This window comes from Gymnoscopelus microlampas, assembly GCF_963454915.1.
Source record: "Gymnoscopelus microlampas genome assembly, chromosome: 21".
Lineage (NCBI taxonomy): Eukaryota > Metazoa > Chordata > Actinopteri > Myctophiformes > Myctophidae > Gymnoscopelus > Gymnoscopelus microlampas.
The window spans coordinates 16,048,152-16,071,721 of NC_139958.1; the positions used below are offsets into that span (position 1 = coordinate 16,048,152).

At 42.3% G+C, this 23,570-nt stretch overlaps 1 protein-coding gene across 1 annotated transcript in view; it reads right to left on the reverse strand.

Moving 5' to 3' along the window:
* Positions 1–23,570, reverse strand: part of ntng2b (netrin g2b) — a gene marked incomplete at its 5' end in the record, with an annotated part of 70,512 nt that overhangs the window by 8,899 nt on the left and 38,043 nt on the right. Inside the window, 2 exons of the mRNA XM_084046684.1 lie at positions 17,503–17,532; positions 19,043–19,215. Of these exons, the coding sequence (XP_083902810.1) occupies positions 17,503–17,532; positions 19,043–19,215 (203 nt within the window). The remainder of the gene's footprint in view (positions 1–17,502; positions 17,533–19,042; positions 19,216–23,570) is intronic.

Sequence of the window (23,570 nt, forward strand, 5' to 3'; positions counted from 1 at the left end):
TAAGTTAGCTATGAAGCACATGACCGACATTGCAGTTGTCGTCGGCACTTTCCAAAAGCGGACCGATGAGGTAAAAGTTTGTCCTAAATAGAATAGAAAAAAATAGAAAAAATATTTACATACCATAGATAGGACACTAGGTCTATACAAGGCCCCTTACTTTTTCCCCTCTATACCAAATCCTTTGAGTCCTCCAAAACAAACAGCTTGTAGATCTGTTCTAAGACAGTGATCTGGCTGGTATAATAGATCTAGAGAATAGCTAGTAAATTTGCTATTCTTGCCAGAATTCTGCCCCAGAAAAGGGACGCTAGAGATCATGTCGTTAGATCTAATTTCTACTGTCCTGTCTTTGATATCCCCCAATTATCTCTCTAACCCATTCATCCATCTTATCAAACAATCGGATTCTGAATGAAACAGCATCAGAGGTAGACTGACAGATGACACTAGCTAGCACATTGCCAGACACTTTAGATCTATATTGTTTTGTTTTTTTTACAGGGAAAACAGAAAAACAACTTGAAGCAGCATGTAATTTTTGCTGACAAAATTTCAGCTTAGAGTTACAGTATATCTTATCCATGGCCTTGCAAGTTGCATCTGTCAGCTGGATGGATGATTCAGGCAGTATGGATGGGGAACATAGGGCTCACAATTTGAAATGGCCTGACTTTGACCCCAATTAGGCCTGGTTCCAAAAAGGAATAAGCTTTAAAATCACTGTGCATGATGCACAATGACCTTTTGCTCTTGGCTGCCGGCTTCCACCTAGTGGTGTAAAGTTATATCTACTGTATCTTTAACTTGTCAAATGTTCATATAAAATCATAACACTTCATATGAATCAGATACCTTTTCAATTGCTCCTCCTCTCTTCATTCTTTCTGGGTCACACATTTAGTGACAGTAATTACAAAACTGTTTTTTTTTGTGCTGTGGTTCTTATAGCCCCTTCACTGAGGTTTACAGAATATAATCTGAGATTATTTGTCATTTGTTCTGTGTAAACTTCACTGATACATTATTTCAGTCTCTTTCTCCCTGTCTTCATCTGATAGTGGCTCACAGCCACAGGGGAGCCTAAAGCCTGATTAATACTTTGCCGTATGACAGTGTCGGCACACCGAAAATAGCCGATCTACAAGCTCACCACGCATCGCTTCTGCAATGCGTGGTGAGCTTGTAGAACGGCTATTTTTGGAGCACGACATCATTGTACGACGAGTACAGATTTTGATGTAAAATTAAGCATTAACCTTGGACTGACCTTGGCTGAGCTATGAGAGGATTGAGAAACATCTTCATCACTGTACGCTTTGCTGTAGATGCACATCTGCTTCCTGGAGTTTTTATCCAATGCAATGGCTAAATTAAAAGTTTTACACTTTTTTCTTCAGTCAAAAATGCTTCATTTTTGTTGTACTGAACAACACGGCCGTTCAAGAAAGTATAAATGAGCCTTTATTCTGGTTTCTCACTTATAGCATTCTTTTTCCAATATTCTAAACCATTCAATATCATTTGTTTATTTTGAAGTTATTATAAAAAGCAGGGAAAGGAGACTTATTTGTCTCAATATATGTATATTCTATATTCATTGCAAGATCGATACTGAGTTGAAAAGATATCATCACATGGGATTAGCTCAGTATGCTGGGATTTGAAGTTTTCTTTGCTACTTTTCCAACACACAAAGACTCCCAAACTAACTAACTAGACATAACTTTCACATACATTCAGTTTGTATTACATTCTTCATTGTCTCTTTCTCAGCCCCCATCCCAGCTCCCCCAACCCCACCGCCGCCCCTCTTTTTCTCTGTTTGTTCCACTTTCCCAGAGGGCTTTATGCCATTCCCATGATCCTTTGCTTCAGATTCCGGGGCTATATTGTGCATCATGAGACGGCTGCGAAACTAGTTCAGGCAGTGGAGAAAAAACTAGAGAAACTGGCTTTGTTATATTCATTTTTCTACTCTACTACTGTGTGCCATTCACTGCGATGCAATTAGACCTCAATTAAAACATCTGAGTCAGCTGTGAAGATTATGTGGAAAAACACGGGTGAATCAATCTCATAAGCCGACCGTAACGTGTATGTCGTTGAGGGACTAATGATTAACAGTTCATTGGGGACCACTCTAGTGTGTGGGTGTATCTGTACGCTTTCCCCTTGAGGTGTTTGTGCGTCGGCTGTGTGTGTCTCCGGTTGTTCTTCACAGAGGGTCATGCTGCTAGCATCTTGCCCCCCTGCGGAGCCCCCCCTCCCCTCAGGCTATCTCCCGCCCACTGGTTCTCCCCTCATCCCCTGGGCTCCAGTGAGACAGGATGCCAACAGCTGTTCTCACAGATCCCTGGACCATTTCACACGACTGGCATCATGCCATTATTACGTCGCAGCAAAGTAACCCCGCCTACATCCACTCACGTCTGACTCTGGCCTCACTCTGTCACATGCTCACGCACACGCGCACACACACACACACACACACACACACACACACACACACACACACACACACACACACACACACACACATGCTAGCGGACAATCTCTCTTTGGGGAGAGCACAGCTCTGAATCCAGGGTGTTTCACAGGCTGATGTAGCACAGCAGAGAGCATAAATGCATTTAATCTCCGTTACCCACACTGCCTTGGGGGTGAGAGAGATTCACACTGCTCCTGGCATTAATCTCAATCAGCTCAACTTGTAGTGTCTGACACCAGACACTGGCAGACAGACCGCTCGGGTTCCCCTCTTGCACTGTTCTTGTTCGAGGAGGTATGTGAGGTGAGAGGGGTGTGTGTACAGTATGTGCACATGCGCGCATGTCTGTGTCCGTGCGTGCATGTCTGTCTGTGTGTGCGTGCGTGTGTGCGTGTGTGTGTGTGTGTGTGTGTGTGTGTGTGTGTGTGTGTGTGTGTGTGTGTGTGTGTGTGTGTGTGTGTGTGTGTGTGTGTGTGTGTGTGTGTGTGTGTGTGTGTGTGTGTGTGTGTGTGTGTGTGCGCGCACACACGTGCGTGCATGCATTTGGAAAGCTTGACTTCATCTAAAAAATCAAAAATTGTTTTGCCGTTTGATTCGTATTGAATGTGTTAATATGTATTTACATTAGATTTAGTCAATAATACAAGAGGCCGTGGTACATCATAATTATACCACGGCTATGGGTGTTGTTGGGATGATGTGAAGCAGAGAGACTTAAAAGATTATCTTATTAGATATAATAATATAATATGATATATCTCTGCTGTCCGGCAGGAACCAGCTAACTCCAAAATGTTAATTTTTCAGGAAATAAAAAAACAAAACAAAAATGGAGTTAGGAGGTTTTGTTCATCATTGATAAGAACAGCTGAATGGACCTCCAAGCTCACAATGAGGTTGGAGGTCAAAAAGGAGTGGAGCCTGGAGTCAGCAAAACCAGCTAACTCCACCCCCCTTTGCTGGAGTTAGCTGGTTTAGCAGAAAGTTTGAGGATCCAATGGAGTTAGCTGGTTTTGTCAGAAGCACTTTTTAATACTTTTCATTGGTTCAATATTTTTTTTACCAACACACAGACGTAAAGGGTGTTCAATGGCACTGATTTATGGAAAAAAATGCAAAAGCGGAAAAATGGAGTTAGCTGGTTCCTGCCGGACAGTAACGAATTATAATAATATCTCACAGCCTCAAGTGTATTGCTTTTATAACATGGTTGCCAGAGATTAGCAACAACAAATGCCCATAATTTTAACCAAAAACATTATTTTGTCAACCAACACCTAGTGTAGCAATGGGTTATTATGTGTACACAATGGAAAACATAAATGTGTTCCAATTTGTACTTCCAGTTCCACCATAAATGTTTGTAGGTAATGCACCTACTCTAATATCATATCTGCTCATCGTCTCTCTCTGTAAAGTATTCTACAATACCCCCCATAGACACACATCATGTCATCATTATCTTGCATAGTCTGACAAGGTAAATGGGGGAATTTGTTTTTGGCCTACTCCTAATTTTGTCTCTTTCTCACATTACCTCCTTCTGTCTCTGTTTCACTCGGTTCCGGTGCCAGTGGCTCCACAGGGAGCACATGTCTCTGAACCGTACAGAAATCACATCAAGTCATTTAGGACCTCCACTACCCCAGCCTTCCACTGCTAACACCCATCTACCCCTCCCCTTTCTCCTCAGTCCACTATCTCCCTCTCCCCTACATTAACTGGATTTCTGTGTCATTATCTAAATTGAATGAACAGCCCTGACATCTGATATTATGTTGTGTAATGTAACATTATGGCAGGATGTATAGTATAACAGCATTGTTATGCGGGTTTGCCTCCAAAAATTGACAATTTTATGGAGCGAGCCACGCCATAAGATCCATAAAGATAACTGAAAATGATAAATAATATGCATTGCTAGAGTTTGAATTGGATTATTCTATTTTCTAAGGGCTACTGCTCTATGTTGACTGTTATCTAGAGCTAGGGGCGTGGCTTACCTTTTCTGTCGATAGGCTTGGGTTCTGAAGACTCTGTTTTAACCAGGGTTGGAATGGTGGGAGGGCGCTCAGTCAGAACTAGAAAGGCTGACACTTCTGTTTTAGGTAATGGCAATTCAGATGTTTCAATGATTTTTGCGGACGGTTCAGAATTTTCATTGATTGGTGGAGACGGTTCAGCATCTTCAATGATTGGTGGGGACATTTCAGAATATTCAGTGTTTGGTGGGGACGGTTCAGAATCTTTAGTAATTGGTGCAGATGGTTCAGAACCTTCAGTGATTGGTGCAGACGGTTCAGAATCTTCAGTGATTGGTGGAGATGGTTCAGAATCTTCAGTGATTGGTGGGGATGGTTCAGAATCTTCAGTGATTCGTGCAGACAGTTCAGAATCTTCAGTGATTGGTGGGGATGGTTCAGAATCTTTAGTAATTGGTGCAGATGGTTCAGAGTCTTCAGTGATTGGTGGAGATGGTTCAGAATCTTCAGTGATTGGTGGGGATGGTTCAGAATCTTCAGTGATTGGTGCAGACAGTTCAGAATCTTCAGTGATTGGTGGGGATGGTTCAGAATCTTTAGTAATTGGTGCAGATGGTTCAGAATCTTCAGTGATTGGTGCAGATGGTTTAGAGTCTTCAGTGATTGTTGGAGACAGTTCAGACTTTTCATTGATTGGTGCATTTGGTTCAGAATCTTCAGTGATTGGTAGAGACAGCTCAGACTTTTCATTGGTTGGTTCATTTGGTTCAGAATCTTCAGTGATTGGTGCAGATGGTTCAGAATCTTTAGTAATTGGTGCAGATGGTTCAGAATCTTCAGTGATTGGTGCAGATGGTTTTGAGTCTTCAGTGATTGGTGGAGACAGTTCAGACTTTTCATTGATTGGTGCATTTGGTTCAGAATCTTCAGTGATTGGTGGAGATGGTCCAGAGTCTTCAGTGATTGTGGCAGATGGTTCAGAATCTTCAGTTATTGGTGGAGACAGTTCAGACTTTTCATTGATTGGTTCATTTGGTTCAGCATCTTCAGTGATTGGTGGAGACAGTTCAGACTTTTCATCGATAGGTTCATTTGGTTCAGAATTTTCAGTGATTGGTGGAGGTGGTTCCGAATCTTCAGTGATTGGTGCAGATGGTTCAGAATCTTCAGTGATTGGCGGAGATGGTTCAGAATCTTCAGTGATTGGTGCAGATGGTTCAGAATCTTCAGTGATTGGCGGAGATGGTTCAGAATCTTCAGTGATTGGTTCAATTAGTTCAGAATCTTCAGTGATTGGTTCAATTGGTGCAGAATCTTCAGTGATTGGTTCAATTGGTGCAGAATTTCCAGTGATTGGTGGAGACAGTTCAGCATTTTCAGTGATTGGTTCATTTGGTTCAGAGTCTTCAGTGATGGGTGGAGGTGGTACCGAAACTTCAGTGATTGGTGGAGACAGTTCAGAATTTTCAGTAATTGGTTCAGAATCTTCAGTGATTGGTTCAGAATCTTCAGTGATTGGTTCAGAATCTTCAGTGATTGGTTCATTTGGTTCAGAATCTTCAGTGATTGGTGGAGGTGGTTCAGAAACTTCAGTGATTGGTGGAGAGAGTTCAGAATCATCAGTGATTGGTGGAGACCGTTCAGAATCTTCAGTGATTGGTGAGGATGGTTCAGAATCCTCAGTGATTGGTGAGGATGGTTCAGAATCCTCAGTGATTGGTTCATTTGATTCAGAATCCTCAGTGATTGGTTCATTTGATTCAGAATCTTCAGTGATTGGTGGAGACTGTTCAGAATCTTCAGTAATTGGTGTGGACGGTTCAGAATCTTCAGTGATTTGTTCAGATGGATCAGAATCTTCAGTGATTGGTGGGGATGGTTCCAATTGTTCAGTGACAGGCTCAAGAGGTGTGGACTGCTGTGTGATGGGTTGGATTAGATCTGACTCTTGGGTGAATGGGTCTGGAAGTGTGAATTCCTCTGTTGGCACTGGTTTTATTAAAAGCCTTTCCTCCTCTAATGGATTGGATGTGAAAGGGGGCAGAGAATCTGTTGTAACAGGAAGTGTCATAGATTCCAAAGAAATATCCAACACAATGATGGTGGTGGGAGTGGAGAGAATCTCATTTAATGGGGTTGTGGTCTCAGTAACAGCAGTCTCTGGTGGTAGAGAGCTGATGTCTCTGGTGTCAGTTGTAGAGAAAGGCTCTTGAAGACAGAGAGTGTGAATACAATGAGCAATGAGTAGTCTAAAGCATTAGCATAAGAGATGCTGCCTCAGATTGTTTATCCAAAGAAAGCCTAGATTTCTATAACATAGCACACGCTCACACACACATGCATCTGCGTTTATATACACGATGTGAGAGCACACAAGGAAAGTGTGATTTCACACTGCTGAGATAGGCAAAAAGTCAAAAGCTGTTTCATAACCCTCTCAGTGCTGTAAAACAAACAACACAATTAGGATTTAGCCCAATACAATGGCAATTAAAGTTGTCACTTTTGTTGAAAGAGTTACAAATGGAAATTACAGAATCTGACAGTTTTAATATTCTTATTTTAAACTTGCTGAACTACAGTAACAGCAAGTGTTATGCTGTTGTGTGTGCAAGTGCATATGTATCTACTTTATGAAGCTAGCCACAGACTAGTGCTAGTGCTATAATGATTAGCCTCATAGCTTTTGATATACAGTGCTAGACACTAGTATAATATTTTTTGCTAATGACTACTACTACTACTACGACTACTACTATTACCACTATGCTTATTAGAGCCTACCTGAAGTACCATCAAGAGGTCGAGGAGATAGAGAGGTGAACTCTGAACCTCTTATCGTAGGAGTTGAGCTGATGAAGCTAGTGGACTCTATGAAGGACAGGGGGGAGGGTCTTAGCATGGTTGTGACCCATCATTCACAAGCAAACAGTCACTTATTGCATAATGTTGTGACACGTGCCTGTATGCATAGATTAATTCATAGATGAACTGTAACACAAACTCACACAAGCAAGCATACAGTGTTGGCCTACTTACAGACACACACCCAGTTCAACTAAACTTTCAGGTGCAAGACCACATTTGAAACTTGAGACTATTTATTTTTATTTCTCTCTCTCTCTCTATCTCTCTCTCTTTCTCTCTCTCTCTCTCTCTCTCACGCACGTGCGCGCGCGCACACACACACACACACACACACACACACACACACACACACACACACACACACACACACACACACACACACACACACACACACACACACACACACACACACACACACCTTTGGTGTTTCATAACCAAATGCATTTGCATATAATGAGATAATTTCTCTCTTGCATTAATGTAGGCAAAATCAATGATAACAATAACATTTAATACCACCTGTCAGTCTCGGCATTCCTGTCATCTATTACTAGATATTACTAGAGCGCTAGACAGTGATTTAGCTCGGCTCTAATGATGTCATTGTGATTCAGGGACAGTTAACGTTTGCCAGAACACCTAATGATGCTGGGCTGAGTGACAGGCATGCATGGCGTTAATGGTTCACATGATTTTCCAGACATGATCCATTCCGTTCAGTATTTATGACAAGCAACAGAGTGGAATGAGGATGAAATGCACACAAATGGACCTCTAAGAGTCCCGTAAGCGTCCCTTCTGGTCCTTTTTTACACTATCTGAGCTTAAACCCTATGTTATACTTTGTCATTATGATGGTGTCTTGTATGTCCAAAATGATAGAAATAACCTGCGTTCCAATAGTTCTTATTTAGTCACAAGCTCTTCGTTAATACCTTTCATTGGTTAGATATTTAAAAAAAAACACAGTCAGACTAAACCACTTTCATTCTGGTGTCCCTATTTTGGGATGTTGAAAATGTACAAACATTTTCAAAATTGTTTGTGAAAATATAATATCATGTTATTAGACATGCATTATGTGTGATGATGAGGGACTTGCATGAACATACACAGCTCTGTCTATTTGTCATTGTGTGCAGTGCTTCTAGGGGTCAGGGTCTAATCCCATTCGACCTACAAAGACTCGGCGGGATTAGATTTTGGATGAGGACAGAGGTGACGGTCAGATTGGGGTCATGATGGCTGGACAGAGGGGCGTATCGTGGGGATTTAGGATTTGGGTTCTCTGCCCACCCATCCCCGCCTCCCCAACTGCCCAGATGACCATCTGACCAATAGGCAGAGGGCTCTGTGTGTGGATCAGAGTCTCTCGCCAGGGGATCACTAATCCTCATCTGAGCATGCTCAGTGAACTACACGACAATGTGACTACAATATGCTCTCATGCTCTATTTAAAGAGTTTGCTGAGGCAGCACTTTCTACAGTAATGACCTCATCATTAATCACCATTAATCCAAGAGTAAACAACATGGCAACCCCCACACTGAATATCAAAACATGGCATGGAGACGTCTTTTCATTCCTAAATTGATTGCAAGAGAAGATAATGAGATTTGAAAATGTGTCCAATCATACTCCTTTGGGGTATTCTTTGTCACAGTATATATTTGCACATGCGTGAAATGTGTCCTCTGCATTTACCCATCCTAACTATTAGGAACAGAGGGTTCTATTCATACAGCACCCAGGGAGCAGTTAAGGGTTAAGTGTTTGCTCAGGATCACTTCGGCACATAGACTGGGCGGCCAGGGGGGTGATTCCCGGATGGCCTCTATACCAATTCAGCTACGGCCGCCCCATACCCATGCTCATACCCATATAAATGCCAACAATCCACCCTGAGTCTTAAGTCTAATTAATGCTATGTCACGTGATATGTTGCTCCACTTTCATATAACAAAGTTCAAATGAGTCCTCGTTGTCTTAACATTGCTTCTGCGCAGCCTACAGATTCTTAACAGCAGGTGTAGAAAATACCCACAATGCTTAAATATAGCTAGATTAAAGTGGAGCTCATGGAGTGTGAATGATGTTATGAATTTGAGAGGATGACAGTAATAATAAAGTAATTGACAAAGTTTATGTGATTCCAATATAGGACCTTCATGTTAGCCAATGATTTAGTCTGATCCATCACGCTGTGATGGGACCTTAAGACACAGCATGTAAGATACCTGTGGAGGGGTGTGTGTGTGTGTGTGTGTGTGTGTGTGTGTGTGTGTGTGTGTGTGTGTGTGTGTGTGTGTGTGTGTGTGCGTGTGTGCGTGTGTGCGTGTGTGCGTGCGTGCGTGCGTGCGTGCGCGCGCCTCTGTGAGAGTGAGACCTCAGACCTCGGATCCCCGGGAGGATGAGGAGAGGATGAAGATGATTTATGCGTTTCACTGAGCTACACCATATGCCAACAATAAATCTACAAACACACAAATGAATGCTTGCGTGCATTTGTGTGTTTGTAGATTTATTGTGCACGCTCACGCACACACTACACAACACATGAAATAATGAGAGTTCTCTCACATCGGGGTCAGGTCTAAGCTAAACACACTACTGTAAACATGAAACCAAAAAGAAATCCTATTAAACCCTAGCCTAGAACATACTTTATCATACAGGTAGTAACAGTCTTTCACTGAACTGGTATATTAAAGTGCTTTAGCAAATATGTCAATTAGTTAGAATGTTGTCTCTAGTAATGCAATAAAAATGGTAAAAACTGAGCCACACAGGCCCGCTGGCCTTGAAGTCCGGGCACCGCAGAGCGTGTCAAGTTCGAATCCCGATCCCGTCACCCCCCGTCTCTCTCTCCCCATTTCCTGTCTATCTACTATATACTATCAATAAAGGCAGAAAAAGTCAAAAAAATATCTTTAAAAAAAAGAAAAACTGAGCCACAGTCTATCAGAGATGTTCTCTTAAAGGCTCATTTATGACACAGTGCACGTGTTTTGGTTGACGGAGGCCCAGAATAAATTCTGCAAGTGACACGGGCGTACAGTGAAGTATAAATTAGTCTCTGCCATTGTAAATGATTGCGGCTTGGTCAAGGCGAGATGAATGCATGAGCGCATCCCATCCTATAACAACATTAACCCTGGTGGCCATATTGTAGACATGTTGTTATATACTGTAGGTGAAAGTTCTCAAAAATAGCCTAGGCCTATGCTTAATTTATACACATTGTGCGCCGGCATTGCACAGCGAAAATAGCAGATACAAGCTTACAACGCGCCACAATGCGTCACGTTGTGAGCTTGCATTTTGGCTTTTTTCATCATGACGGTGTCAGGCTTAAATGGATGGTTAATAAGAAACATGGTCATCTGCCCTTCCAAATGTCATGGTAATCAGTGGATGATCTGAGTAGTCTCCTGAGGTCAGCCTCCCCCCACAAAAAGTGCTGCACTGTTCAAGAAGGGCACTTAATGGACATTCTGCAAAAAAAAGAGTGGACAGCAGCTTGTCGGGTGGCATCACAGTGGAGCAGAACCAACAGCTCCTCCCACCTTCTAAGTGGCTTTCCGGTGGAACATGAGAGGTCCAATGCCTGCTAAGATGGCAGGTTTAAATTTAGCATGAGGGTGAGCGGGATTTGAGGACCACTTTACGTTCAAGCGGCTGACAGAATGTGTTCGTGTCTGCTCCACGGTTGCTTAAAAGTCAGTCAGTCAGAACAAATAAAGTCTGACTGTCTATAGTTTTATGCTCAGGCCTCTCCAACAGCAACAACTCACATCTGTTATTAATGTCTCAGAGATGGACAGCGACTTCAGAACATTTTAAGGCTTCACACAACTTCATAGATGCAGCATATGCAAGACACACACGCACACACACACACGCACACGCGCGCACACACACACACACACACACACACACACACACACACACACACACACACACACACACACACACACACACACACACACACACACACACACACACACACACACACACACACACACACACACACACACACACACACACACACACACACACACACACACACACACACACACACACACAAACGCCTGGGATTCAAACCCGGGTCTCCCGCGTGGAAAGCCAACATATTAACCACTAGGGATCGTGGAAAGCCAACATCTTAACCACAAAGCCTAAAGGGGAATTCCTCCCTTGGCCGGGGGAGATGTTATATAAGCTTTTTGATCATCATGCAGAGGCTCTGACCCACTCTGCTACTACTACACACACACACACACGCACACGCACACGCACACACGCACACACTCTACTGTATCTCTACACTAGTCTTGCGTTGTCAGATGAGTGGAGATCTCCACCTGCCAATACAACTGGTGGTGACGCCTAAATTCAGTGTAGTCGACTACAACAGCGGTAAGAACGGCTGCAAACAAACCTACACCTACTGCTTTGAAAGCCAATCATATCACCGTCCCAATATGAAGGATCACCCTCTGCATTGTTTAGTTTTTTTTATGTCTAAATTGCTTCCACACAGTTTGATCAACTACCTTGGATTTAGATCAGTAGTTCTCAAAGTGGGGTCCAGGGACCCTCAGGGTTCCTTGAAGGGGAACCAAATGGAACCGTAAGGGTCCATTTGATTCCATTTGTACACTCTCAGAGTTATGGGGGTCCTTGAAATGAAAAAGTTTGAGAACCACCGATTTAGACATATCAGTATAGGCGGAGATCTCCCATCGTGCTGGCTATAGGAGACTACATCTACACAAAATCTACATGTTCTTTCCTCCTACTGTGCACCTTGCTGAGGCCTTCCAAAGATGTCCCAGGAAACAGCTGTGACCCATTCAGATTCTGAGACGGCAGTGACGGCTACTGAGGCACTTTCAATTTCAATTTCTGTTTCACCATCAGAATCAGCCTCAGAGATGATGAAGCTGACAGTTGTGGTTGGACTGGAAGAAGTTGTCGCTAGATTGAGTAAGTATTAACACACACAAAAAGGACAGAATATCAATCATATGACACTTAAATATGTATCAGCCAGTTGGCACACCACACACTAACTATACTAATATGTACCAAGTGAGCTATAGCAATATCTATCATCTACAGCTGAGGTTGGCCATGTGACGTCATTTAGTCCGGGGACCTCAAGGGCCCCCGGACTAAATGATTGATCTTTTGGAACCAAATTGATTTTTTACACTCTGAGTTACAGAACCATAAGGGTTTATGGTTTGTGTGTAAAACTGGAACAAAATGGACACCTACAGGTCCATTTGTACACTCTCAGGGTTCAAATGAACGCTGAGGATTGTACAGTACTAGAGGTTCGGGCCACTCATCTACAGTTCGGGCCTTCAAACCTAAGTCGCACTGCACGATCCAACCAATATGTCCATTTATGGAGATCTCTGATGTCATCAGTATATGCCCATATATGGGCATGCTTGCTTTTGTGCCCATAGAGTATGTGGAGCTGACTGATTTGTTTGCGCCTAATGCCATGACGACACATCGAGGTTAGACAACAAACTCCATATTTGGGCGTAGCTGCATTGGGAACTCCTTATATGGTTATGGCATAGTGACATGAGCCTGACGACGTGGTCGGCCCGCCCGCCCGCCCGCCCACCCACCGGTGCTCCCTTAATGGGGTCCCAGAGATAAAAGATTGTGTCAAATGGGTGTCCGTGGCCTAATGCAATGCATATCAAACATCGGATCCTTGACATCAGAAAGGTTGAGAATCACTGATCTAATTGAAGACAGGCTCTCTGAGAGGACAGCCCTTGTGCAGTGGAGTAGTCACAGTGTTCAGTCTGTCCATGCATCCGCACAGCAGTGGAGGACCAGTGGAGGAGAGCCCAGTGCTGTCAGGGGCTGAAGATGCCACTTTGCCGATCGTTTCTGTCTAACAGCTCTGAGGCTGAGAGCTGCTCCTAGTGCAGCAGCTAACTGCAGAATATAGCAAGAATCGTTCACTTTGTGATGCAAGCATGAAATTTGGTACATTTACTCTTCAAACCCCACTCTTTTCAAAAATACCGCTGGCCACGCAAAATTCCAAAATGGCGGCCCACAAATCCAAGATGTCCGTCCAAAAGTTAGGTTTTTCCTTTATAACTCGAAATGTATTGATTTTAAGCACCATAAATGTATTAAAGGTGAATATAAATTTGGGCATTGCGGATATTTTGGTACCAAGTACATGTATGTATCTATTACGGTTCTTGAGATACACCATATAGGTACTTTTACAGACTCGGGAGAGCAATACATTTGTAACACTGATTGTTGTTAAGTAAATATGCCAAAATGAAAATGTTATTTTTATAACCTGTTTTCAGTAGTGCTGTAACATAAAATTCTAAATCAAAAACTAAAACAACTTAACAACTCTTAACAACTATGAAACTTTCTTTTTGGTGTGCACATGTGGCACATTTTGGTCTATGTGTTCAAATGGGGCCATTGCAGTACAGAATTTAGACATTACTAAAATCTTACAAATGCAATAGAGTGAATGTCAGCACACAACCAGGGCACACTGGTGACATCACTGCTGTGTAACTCAGCATGGGGTTCAGTGTCGGCTGATTTAGATTAATGTTTTATTAGCCTTGTAGTTGTAATAGTATAGTTTAGTTTAGTGTCCCAAATGCTGTCTGACTGCCCCATATCCATTAGCTAGTAAAACATAGTTGGTAGTTAGTAGATATAGTTAGATAGCCGCACCTGAATCGAAAGGGTGTGCCAGTGCGGGAGAGCCGAGCAAAGGGCTTAAGTTACCCGGATGGTGTACAGATCACACGGGACTTAAATGGCATTGGAAAAATGATCGGGCTAGGTGTAGGTTAACCGATAATAACTGAACCTAGTTGTAAGGCACTGGAAGACGATCCATCCTTCTTCTATGAGCCAATCAAGAAAAACAAAGCTGACTTCTTCAGACAGAATTCCTCTTCTGCTGAACCCTCAAAGCAGAAGCTTCTCAAGGAGGACTGTCAGCTGTTCTCAAAGCTTTTCATCTCCTGTCAGAGCCGAGTATGTGACCTGCGGGAGATCAGCATGAGAACCAGTCCTTTCCTGCTGCGTTGAGCAAGGGTGGAAGACTGGTACTCTTGCCAGAAGTCTCAGCTGTCCTCTATCCTTGAGACTTATGTCCCACCAGTTGACAAAGAACCTGAGGCAGATGTTCTCATTGTAGATGGGTCAGCTTTGGTCCATGCCCTGCCACCAAAAATATCCAAGACATTTGAGGACTATGCAGCTCTTGACTTCCTACCAGTGATATACATGTACAGCAGCAAGTACACAATGACACATCTGGTCTTTGATGTGCACAGCCCATCGAGTCTTAAAGCTGAAACCAGGTCCAAACGTGGCCATGGAGGAAGACGCAAGGTGACAAATAAGAACACTATGCCATCTAACTGGCATAACTTCCTGAGGCACAAGTTGTATCACTTTCTTGCCAACAAGGTTGCACAAATGTTCGTTCCAAATATTGTGATTGTCACAAAGGGACCTGCTGTCCTCAGCACGCATGAAACTGGTCTTGATGGACTGGATAAATGCTCTCATGAGGAAGCTGATAGCTGCATCTTTGTGCACGCCAAACATGCTGCAGAACATGGTAGCCAATCCATCCTGATCAAGGCAAATGACACAGATGTTCTCATCTTAGCACTAAGTGTCTTCGCTGCTCTTCAAGAGGCTGGACTACAGCAGATGTGGGTTGCATTTGGACAAGGTCAGAGCCTGCGCTGGATCAGTGTGCATGACCTATTTCATTTTGTTGGCCAGGAGAAGGTCAAAGGCATGCTATTCTTTCATGCCTTTACAGGATGTGACACTGTGTCAGCCTTCCGCAACAAAGGCAAGAAAACTGCTTGGCAGACATGGGACATATGCCCAGAGGTCTCGCCTGTATTCTCCAAACTGGGTATTTCCCACAGTGGAGGATTGTGACCTACAGATTCTGGAGAGGTTTGTCATCCTAATATATGACAGATCCAGTACAGCTGCTACTGTGGATGAGGCCAGGTTTGACATGTTTGCCAGAAAGCAGAGGCCTTATGAGTCAATCCCACCAACCAGAGCAGCTTTGCTCCAACACACCAGGCGTACTGCCTACCAGGCTGGTTGTGTGTGGGCCCAGGCAACCCAGTGTCAGCCAGGAGTAGAGGACCCTGCAGACTGGGGATGGCAGAAGGTTGGTGAGGAATGGCAGGTCTTCTGGACAGCCAACTCTCCAATAGCCAAGACGTGCGAACAGCTTACCAAATGTGGCTGTAAATGTGGCTGTCGTGGCAGGGTGCAAGTGCTATAAACGGGGTCTCATGTGTACAGCTCTGTGCAGTTGCAACTGTGAGGTGTAACTCAAACCTCTTTTTTATGCTCTCCCGGTTCCGTAAAAGAACCTATAAGCTGTATCTCAAGAACCGCAATAATATAGACATGCACTAGGTACCAAAATATCCACTTTTATCAACGTCTAAATTCTGTACTGCAATGGCCCCATTGGATTCATAGACCAAAAAACATATGCACGCCAAAAAAAAAGTATCATAGTTGCTAAGATATGATTACTTCAAGTTAACGGCAGCCATCTTGGATTTAGAATTGTATGTTATAACCCTACTGAAAATAACAGGTTATGAAAATAACACCAAATATCACCATATTCACTTATTAACAATCAATGTTACACATTTCTTACTCTCCTGAGTCTGTAAAAGTACCTATATGCTGTACCTCAAGAACCGTAATAGATACAGACATGTACTTAGTACCAAAATATCCGCAATGCCCAAATTTATATTCAACTTTAATACATTTATGGTGCTTAAAATCAATACATTTCGAGTTATAAAGGAAACACCTAACTTTTGGACAGACATCTTGGATTTGTGGGCCGCCATTTTGGAATTTTGCGTGGCCAGCGGTATTTTTGAAAAGAGTGGGGTTTGAAGAGTAAATGTACCAAATTTCATGCTTGCATCACAAAGTGAACGATTTTTCTCTTAGCAGCTCCACTATCCACAGAGGGAATCCATAATCAAATTCCCTTTTATTCCTGCCTCTCGGAGCTCCTCACCCGGAATCACGCTTGCATTACAACATTCTAACACGTTCAACCATCTCTCTTTTCTCGCTCTCTCTCTCTCTCTCTCTCTCTCTCTCTCTCTTGTTTTTTCTTCTCAGTCCTCTCCCTCCCTTTACTGTTCCACCCACCACCACCAACGCCCCCCCCCCCCCCCAACAAGTCTCCTGGTTCTTCTCATCCACTTCTTTCCATCCATCTCTCCAGTCTCCAGCACACTCACTCTCACTCTTTAGGCTAGATAAGAACGGCAGAACTGCAGAGGAACTCCTCCTGAGCAGGTTAGTGTGGTTGTGATGAAAGGACATGGATAGGTCTATTAATAATTAATAATGAAGCAGACAGAATCCAAGCTGCAATGTTGAGAGGAAATGGAGAGACGACTGACTGGAGAGCTGCTTGAACATCACACATGGAGTGGTGGAGGGTACACAAAATACTGGTGTGTGTGTGTGTGTGTGTGTGTGTGTGTGTGTGTGTGTGTGTGTGTGTGTGTGTGTGTGTGTGCGCGTGTGTGCGTGTGCTTGTTTTGCTATACTTGTGAGGGCATAGTGTAGGAGAGTTTGAGAAATGTTCCTGGTCAATGGATGTTTTATGGTTAAAATATATATTTTTAGAGGCTTACAATTAGGAATATATTCAGGCTCGGATTAGGGTTAGGATTTGCCATATAGAGGTTAGGGTTAGGGTTAGAGTTATGTTTGATTTACTGTATACTTAGTTGTGCACCGGTGTCACACACTGAAATGTCATCAACGCATCACGCTGCATTGAGAGATCGTACATCTACCACCTCAGGCTTTATAGTTAAGGTTTCAAATGACAAGAACAAATTTGCTGTCCTCAAAAGTATAAGTGTGTGTGTGTGTGTGTGTGTGTGTGTGTGTGTGTGTGTGTGTGTGTGTGTGTGTGTGTGTGTGTGTGTGTGTGTGTGTGTGTGTGTGTGTGTGTGTGTGTGTGTGTGTGTGTGTGTGTGTGTGTGTGTGTGTGTGTGTGTGTGCGCGCGCGCGCGTGCTTTGGGGGGGTTAGTTTTACTTACTGGAACCGGAGGGGGAACCAGCGATTGCACCTGGAAGGGAAGAGAAGAGAAGGAGAAGAAAATCAAAGATTAAAACGTCTCTTTGCTTCACTCATTTTGCCTACAGACTTTCCCCCACCTTGTTCCACAGACTCAGGAGGTAGAGAAATGCTTGGAAGCTGTTCTCCAAAATAAAGGATGCTACTTAGTAATTATCACCCAGTCTGTGCTCTCCATGCTTTGTTCAGTTAACAAAGCATGGAGAAAATGTGAGTAGTTAAAATTATACAAAACGTATCGTAAAGCTTATAAAATAGGGTTAAAGTGGTTAAAATGGTTAAAATGATTTTGATGCTATATTGAGTAATTTTCCTGGGGATCCCCTGGAACCCTCTTAAGTACCTCTGGGGGTCCCCGGACCCCACTTTGAGTGTTTTCACACACTAGCTTAAGCAGTTAGCGTAACGTGCAATGCATGATGGAACTTGTAAAGTTTGTGCTTTCACTGAGCCACAGACATTTTGGTCATGCATTTAAATTGCAAAAGCAGCTGCAGGCATGATCATTTAAAAATCCCACCAGGATGATTTGGGAATATAAAAGGGTGTACTGATGGCAGGCTGTACGGGTGGTTGTAGCCTAATTTATTCGCAATGCACGCCGCGTTGACACTATTTTCAGTTGAAAATACATGATTCCTTTTTGTTGAGCAACATGTCATACAGTAGGACATGTTTTAGTCGAAGCATAAATTAGCCCTAAGATCTAGGTTACTAAAAATAGTATGAATGAAGTCCTGACAGTTCTTGTGCTGACCTAAGAAAACATTAAGCCCTGTCGTGCATGCGTGCGTGTGTGTGTGTGTGTGTGTGTGTGTGTGTGTGTGTGTGTGTGTGTGTGTGTGTGTGTGCGTGCGTGCGTGTGTGTGTGCAAGAGTGCGAGCGTGGTGCGTTTGTGTGTATGGTTTATGCGTGACTGTGTCTGTTTGAAGGAAGAAATGAAGGGTGGGGCTGCCCTAGATTATTATTTCATCATTGCTACAGTAGCTAGATGGCTACATTCTCCAAGAGGATTTCCCCCCACGCACTCTCTACAATTCTGATCTGATCTGCAATGAGTTGAAGACTCAAAACTCACATAGCTCGCTCTATTTGTTATTCAGAACCATAGAACGTAAGGCATTCATTAATTAAAGCGATGCATTCATTATGGTGTTAATAGCTCAGTTCACCAATACCTAAATCCAAACATGCCTTTACTCAAATCAAGTACTATGATAAAACATAGATAATCTTGAAGATATATCAGTACTTTCCTTTACCCTTAATTCAGCAATGTATTTCTTCAGCCTAAAAACACTTCCATGCAATCTATATGACTAAATAGCCGCGTAATAAAATCTTATTACAGTGGAGGTTAATGTTTGATGCAGCCACTTAGCTGCCACTAAAGCATGGTAAACATTGGACTTATGTTATACATGTATCTTGTAAAAAATGTTCAACACTCTCAGAATTAAATTAACTTTTTTTACAGTATACAGTATGTCTCATATACATACAGGTATTTGGTGATCCATTGGGTGTCGGCAGGTAGGAACCGGCCTTCCAAGACTTGGCCTTGAAGCCCTTCTTACAGCGCTGGCAGTCCTGACCTGTGGTGTTGTGTTCACACTGGCACTGGAGGTTCCCATCCTGGGGCAGGCACTGTGACGCATGGAGGTTACACTTACATCTACAGGTAGGATAGAAACACACACACACACACACACACACACACACACACACACACACACACACACACACACACACACACACACACACACACACACACACACACACACACACACACACACACATACACACGGTCGTTAACCTTTGGGTCACTTCCTCATCACCCACTGCACACTGTCACACATGCATTATAATTGCATTCACCGACACAAACGGGTCTGTCCGTGGGACTTAATATGCATTTTATAACATTTTTTTTTAGAAATTGCGAAGGGCGGTTACTGCCCCAACTTGAGTTGCAGCCATGAACCAAGGAATCCATGGGATTCATACGGTTCAACTTATGGCTTAACCTTATGAATACATGCGGTTCAACTTTTCACATGTGTGGCACTCCCTATGGTCAGAAGTGCTTTTGGTGGTGCACTCTATATGTGCCCCTCAACATGTGATTCTAATTTTGTTGATTGGACATTGCATCCATGATATATGCCATTTTAGAACAGGCTCCTCCTTCTTTGGAAGCAAATTACAATCAAACATTAATACATTATGGAATATCATAAAGCTGTTTGATGCTCATCGTCACATGACTCTCGATTATCATGTCTACCTAATTTGGCGAAAATTCTTCCAAAAAAGAGTAATGTTTCTGCAACAAACGGTTCAACTTTTGTGTTGTAATTTTTTTCTGAATAGAACATGTAGCGCTAGTGCAATATATACTAATAGGCTATATTTATATCAATTAAACTATATAAAACATATTGCTTAACAAAGTACAAGCACATGATTTCTGATTAAGATTTTACATGACTGGTGTGTCAACAAAACTGCAGAAGTAGTAAATCAAAATTCTGCAGTAATAAGTTATAAGATATAATACGTGCACTTGTGCAGTCACTATACTATGGTTACCTATGGGCAACCACACCAATTACCTATAAAGAATATCTATCTTAGTTGGATGTACTCAGCTCCACTAATATGAAACTTTTTTTAAATGTCATACAAATGTGTCAAATGTATCACTGAGATGTTTGTCATGCTATTTCCTTAATTTATTTTGCTTAAAATCTTACTTTATTCTTCAATTATACCTTTTTATGACATTCATTGACATTATAAACCGTAATGTATTGATAGGTTAATAGATGTTTACAAATGATGGTCACAGGCACTTTTGGTGACTCTACGGTCTTTAAGCAAGAAGAATTAAGCTGAACACTTGTGTTGTGCTTGTGTTGTGAGATTTTATGGTGAGCATGTCAGTGGAATAGGTATGCAGTATAAGCACATAGGATCTTGCATTGTGTACAGCACAGACACATTAGCCTATGTGCAGATCGGCTTGTATTTTCCGGATTTCCATCCCTGGAAAATAAATTTATGTTAAACGTATGCATAGCTGTGAGTCCCGGTGCGCAACAAAAACTGTAGGCACAGTTGGAATGATTGTAATTGGGGATAGGAGGAGACAGTAACTGATAAGAATATATACTATAACGCCATGCAGGGGCATGGCCACATTTGAACAGGACAGGAAAGAGCAGAAGGCTGTAACATGATGGCTGATGAACAAATGAATAGTCTCTGGTCAATGCAATCAATGACAGTATGTGCGTATTTAGTATCTCTAAATGTATTTTATTATTGTGCTGAGAACATGACTAATGAGGAAAACCTGAAGTATACAGCGCAGACCGGTGAGAATGCAGGTGAACAAAAAAAGCTTACAAGAAAGATGTTCACAGCTCAGACTAAATAATCAAGCCCTGCAGGACAAAGTTGCACAAGCCAAGCATCAGCTCAGCAAAAATATGTTGCCTATGCTAGCGAATAGTCTCCCAGAAGTGACAATAAGAACATAATTTAAGATTTGTAATCCTATTGGGACAATTGGAGAAAACAAACTCATTCACAAACTTTATGCATCAGATTGATGGAAGATTGAGCAAAGTACACTGGCCTGGATATTTATGATGTAATATAAAAAGTGACAATATTAATAGCTCCATTGATCGATGCAACAGGCAAGTGAACGTGACACAAGGCAGGTGTGAATTGAAACTTGAAACTTCATGTCATGACTCATGATATGAGCACTCAAATTAAATGCGAGTTAGCTTATAGTATGAGGTAGAGCAGTGGTACCCAAGCTTTTTTCCTTAAAAAAAAAAGAAAAAAAGTTGCGCCCCTCTACATCTGACAGAAGCTGAGACCCCCCGACATGTGGCACACGCGCACATGTTTGGCAGGTTAGACAAGTTGATATCACATTGAGAACATACAGGCAGACAGTGGATGGAAGTAGTTATGATTTTGTGCAACATTGACTACCTCCTGTGATTTTAGCACCCCCCTGAGAGGGGCCCAGATCCCAGGTTGGGAACCGAGGTAGAGCTCTACCGATGCCAGATTGTTGGGTCCGATGCTGATTCCAATTTTGGAGAGTCCTAGACCATCGATTACCGATGTTTTGATCCAGATTTATTTTAATCGAGTAGGGTAATAATTACATAATAAATGATAATCACATACTAACAGTCCAGTTTAATGTAAAATCTGATATTTGGAAATCGATGAGATGTTTTCAAAATGATATAAGCAACACAATACACAATAAATGTTTTAATGAGTGTGGGGGGCAGTAATGGACCTGGATATTATAAAGGGGGCACTGGCCCAACATTTTTTGAGAAACACTGAAATAATCTGAAATGTATTTTTATTTTAACCAAACTAAGCCCTTTGACAGCTATTTTGGACATTTTTGAAAATGTTCACCTGTAATGACATGCCAAAAATATGGTAGTTAAAGGCTGAAATTTCCACCAGACTGATATATTGATCGGGCTCTAGTATGAGGTAATAAATAATGAACTCTCCAATGCAGAGATATTCTTTAGTTTAGTTATGAGCTGGCAAGTGACAACAATAAGCTTCAACCTTTGCTTAACCAAGCCCATCAAATCGTGTACGTACAGTACGTGAATGTGTCCTCTACATTTACCAATCTTAGCTATAATGAGCAGTGGGTGCTATTAATATAGCAGCCAGGGACCAGTTGGGGTTTAAGTGTCTTGCTGAGGGACACTTTGACATATAGACTGGTCGGTAGGTAGCCTAAGCAGGCCTGAGGGTGAACTGGGGACTTTCTGATTCCCAGATTTTGATTCCCAGAAGGCTTCTCTACCCATTCAGCTATGGCTGTTGATGTATGCATCAACATTCGAGTCACGTCAGAGCAGAGGCAGTTTTAGGAGGCTCCGCTGAAGTTAAGTCTAAGTGGTGAAGCAGCTGGCACTTTATGAATCAGTTTCATAAACGAGAGAAGCAACTGAAATACGGGAAAGCTTAAACTACCCACCATGAACTCATGACATCTCAAAAATTCTAAGATGACACGCTATGTGAACTTCTTTGAGAAAGACTCTGGCAGCTGGAGACGCAGTCAGAACAATATGAATCTGAAATGCTTTGAATAGTAAAACTCACAATATATACTGTCGAGGTTCGATTTGTTAAAAAGACAGGAGTGAGGACATTTTCTTAACCACTTAAGCCCTATATTCTGTACTTCGTGATCTACCTTTTAAACCAATTTCAACCTGGCGTCCCTATTTTGAGCATGTTATTATGGGCAAAATGTTTAAAAAATGTTAAAATTTTTTCAATAATAAAACAAAAACAAATGTACTGTAGATCGTCTCTTTTCACTATTTAGAACAATGTTTGAAAGTATCAAATAGAGTTTAAGTGGTTAATATTGTGACACATTTTAGAAATGTGTGCAACATTTTTTTATTTATTAAACAGTATTTCTAATGGAGCCAATCTAGCTGGCTGAGGCTTTGGGGTAGTGTTTGACCGAAACAGAGGACCCCATATAGGCTTTTTCTTTAGAGCCCCCAAAAACCTTGGGCCGGCATTGCAGACAAGACATCAATAGAGGTTCTGAAAGGAGCTCAGAAGATGAAGGTAACTGGAGACTAGCACAGCTTTAACAGATCCATCTGACTTAGTGCAGGGCTGTTTGTAGAACCTATACGGCTCTGTTCAGACTGCAGCAGGCAAATCCGATTTGTTACTCAAATCTGATCTTCAGGCGTAACCGTCCACACTGTTATTTGCAAGTGATCAGATAGGAGCAGTCTGCATTGGTTGCTGTAGTGAGGATGTAACAACATAGGCGTGAGTAATGCTTTACTAATACACGACAGTGTCACTCGTGTTGTGAGCGAGTAGATGTGCAATCATTTTGACAAAGTACAAACCAGTAGATTTCAATTGCAATTCAAACCATCAGATTTAGGCTGCCGGTGTGAACATACTGTAGCCTATATAAAACATAGG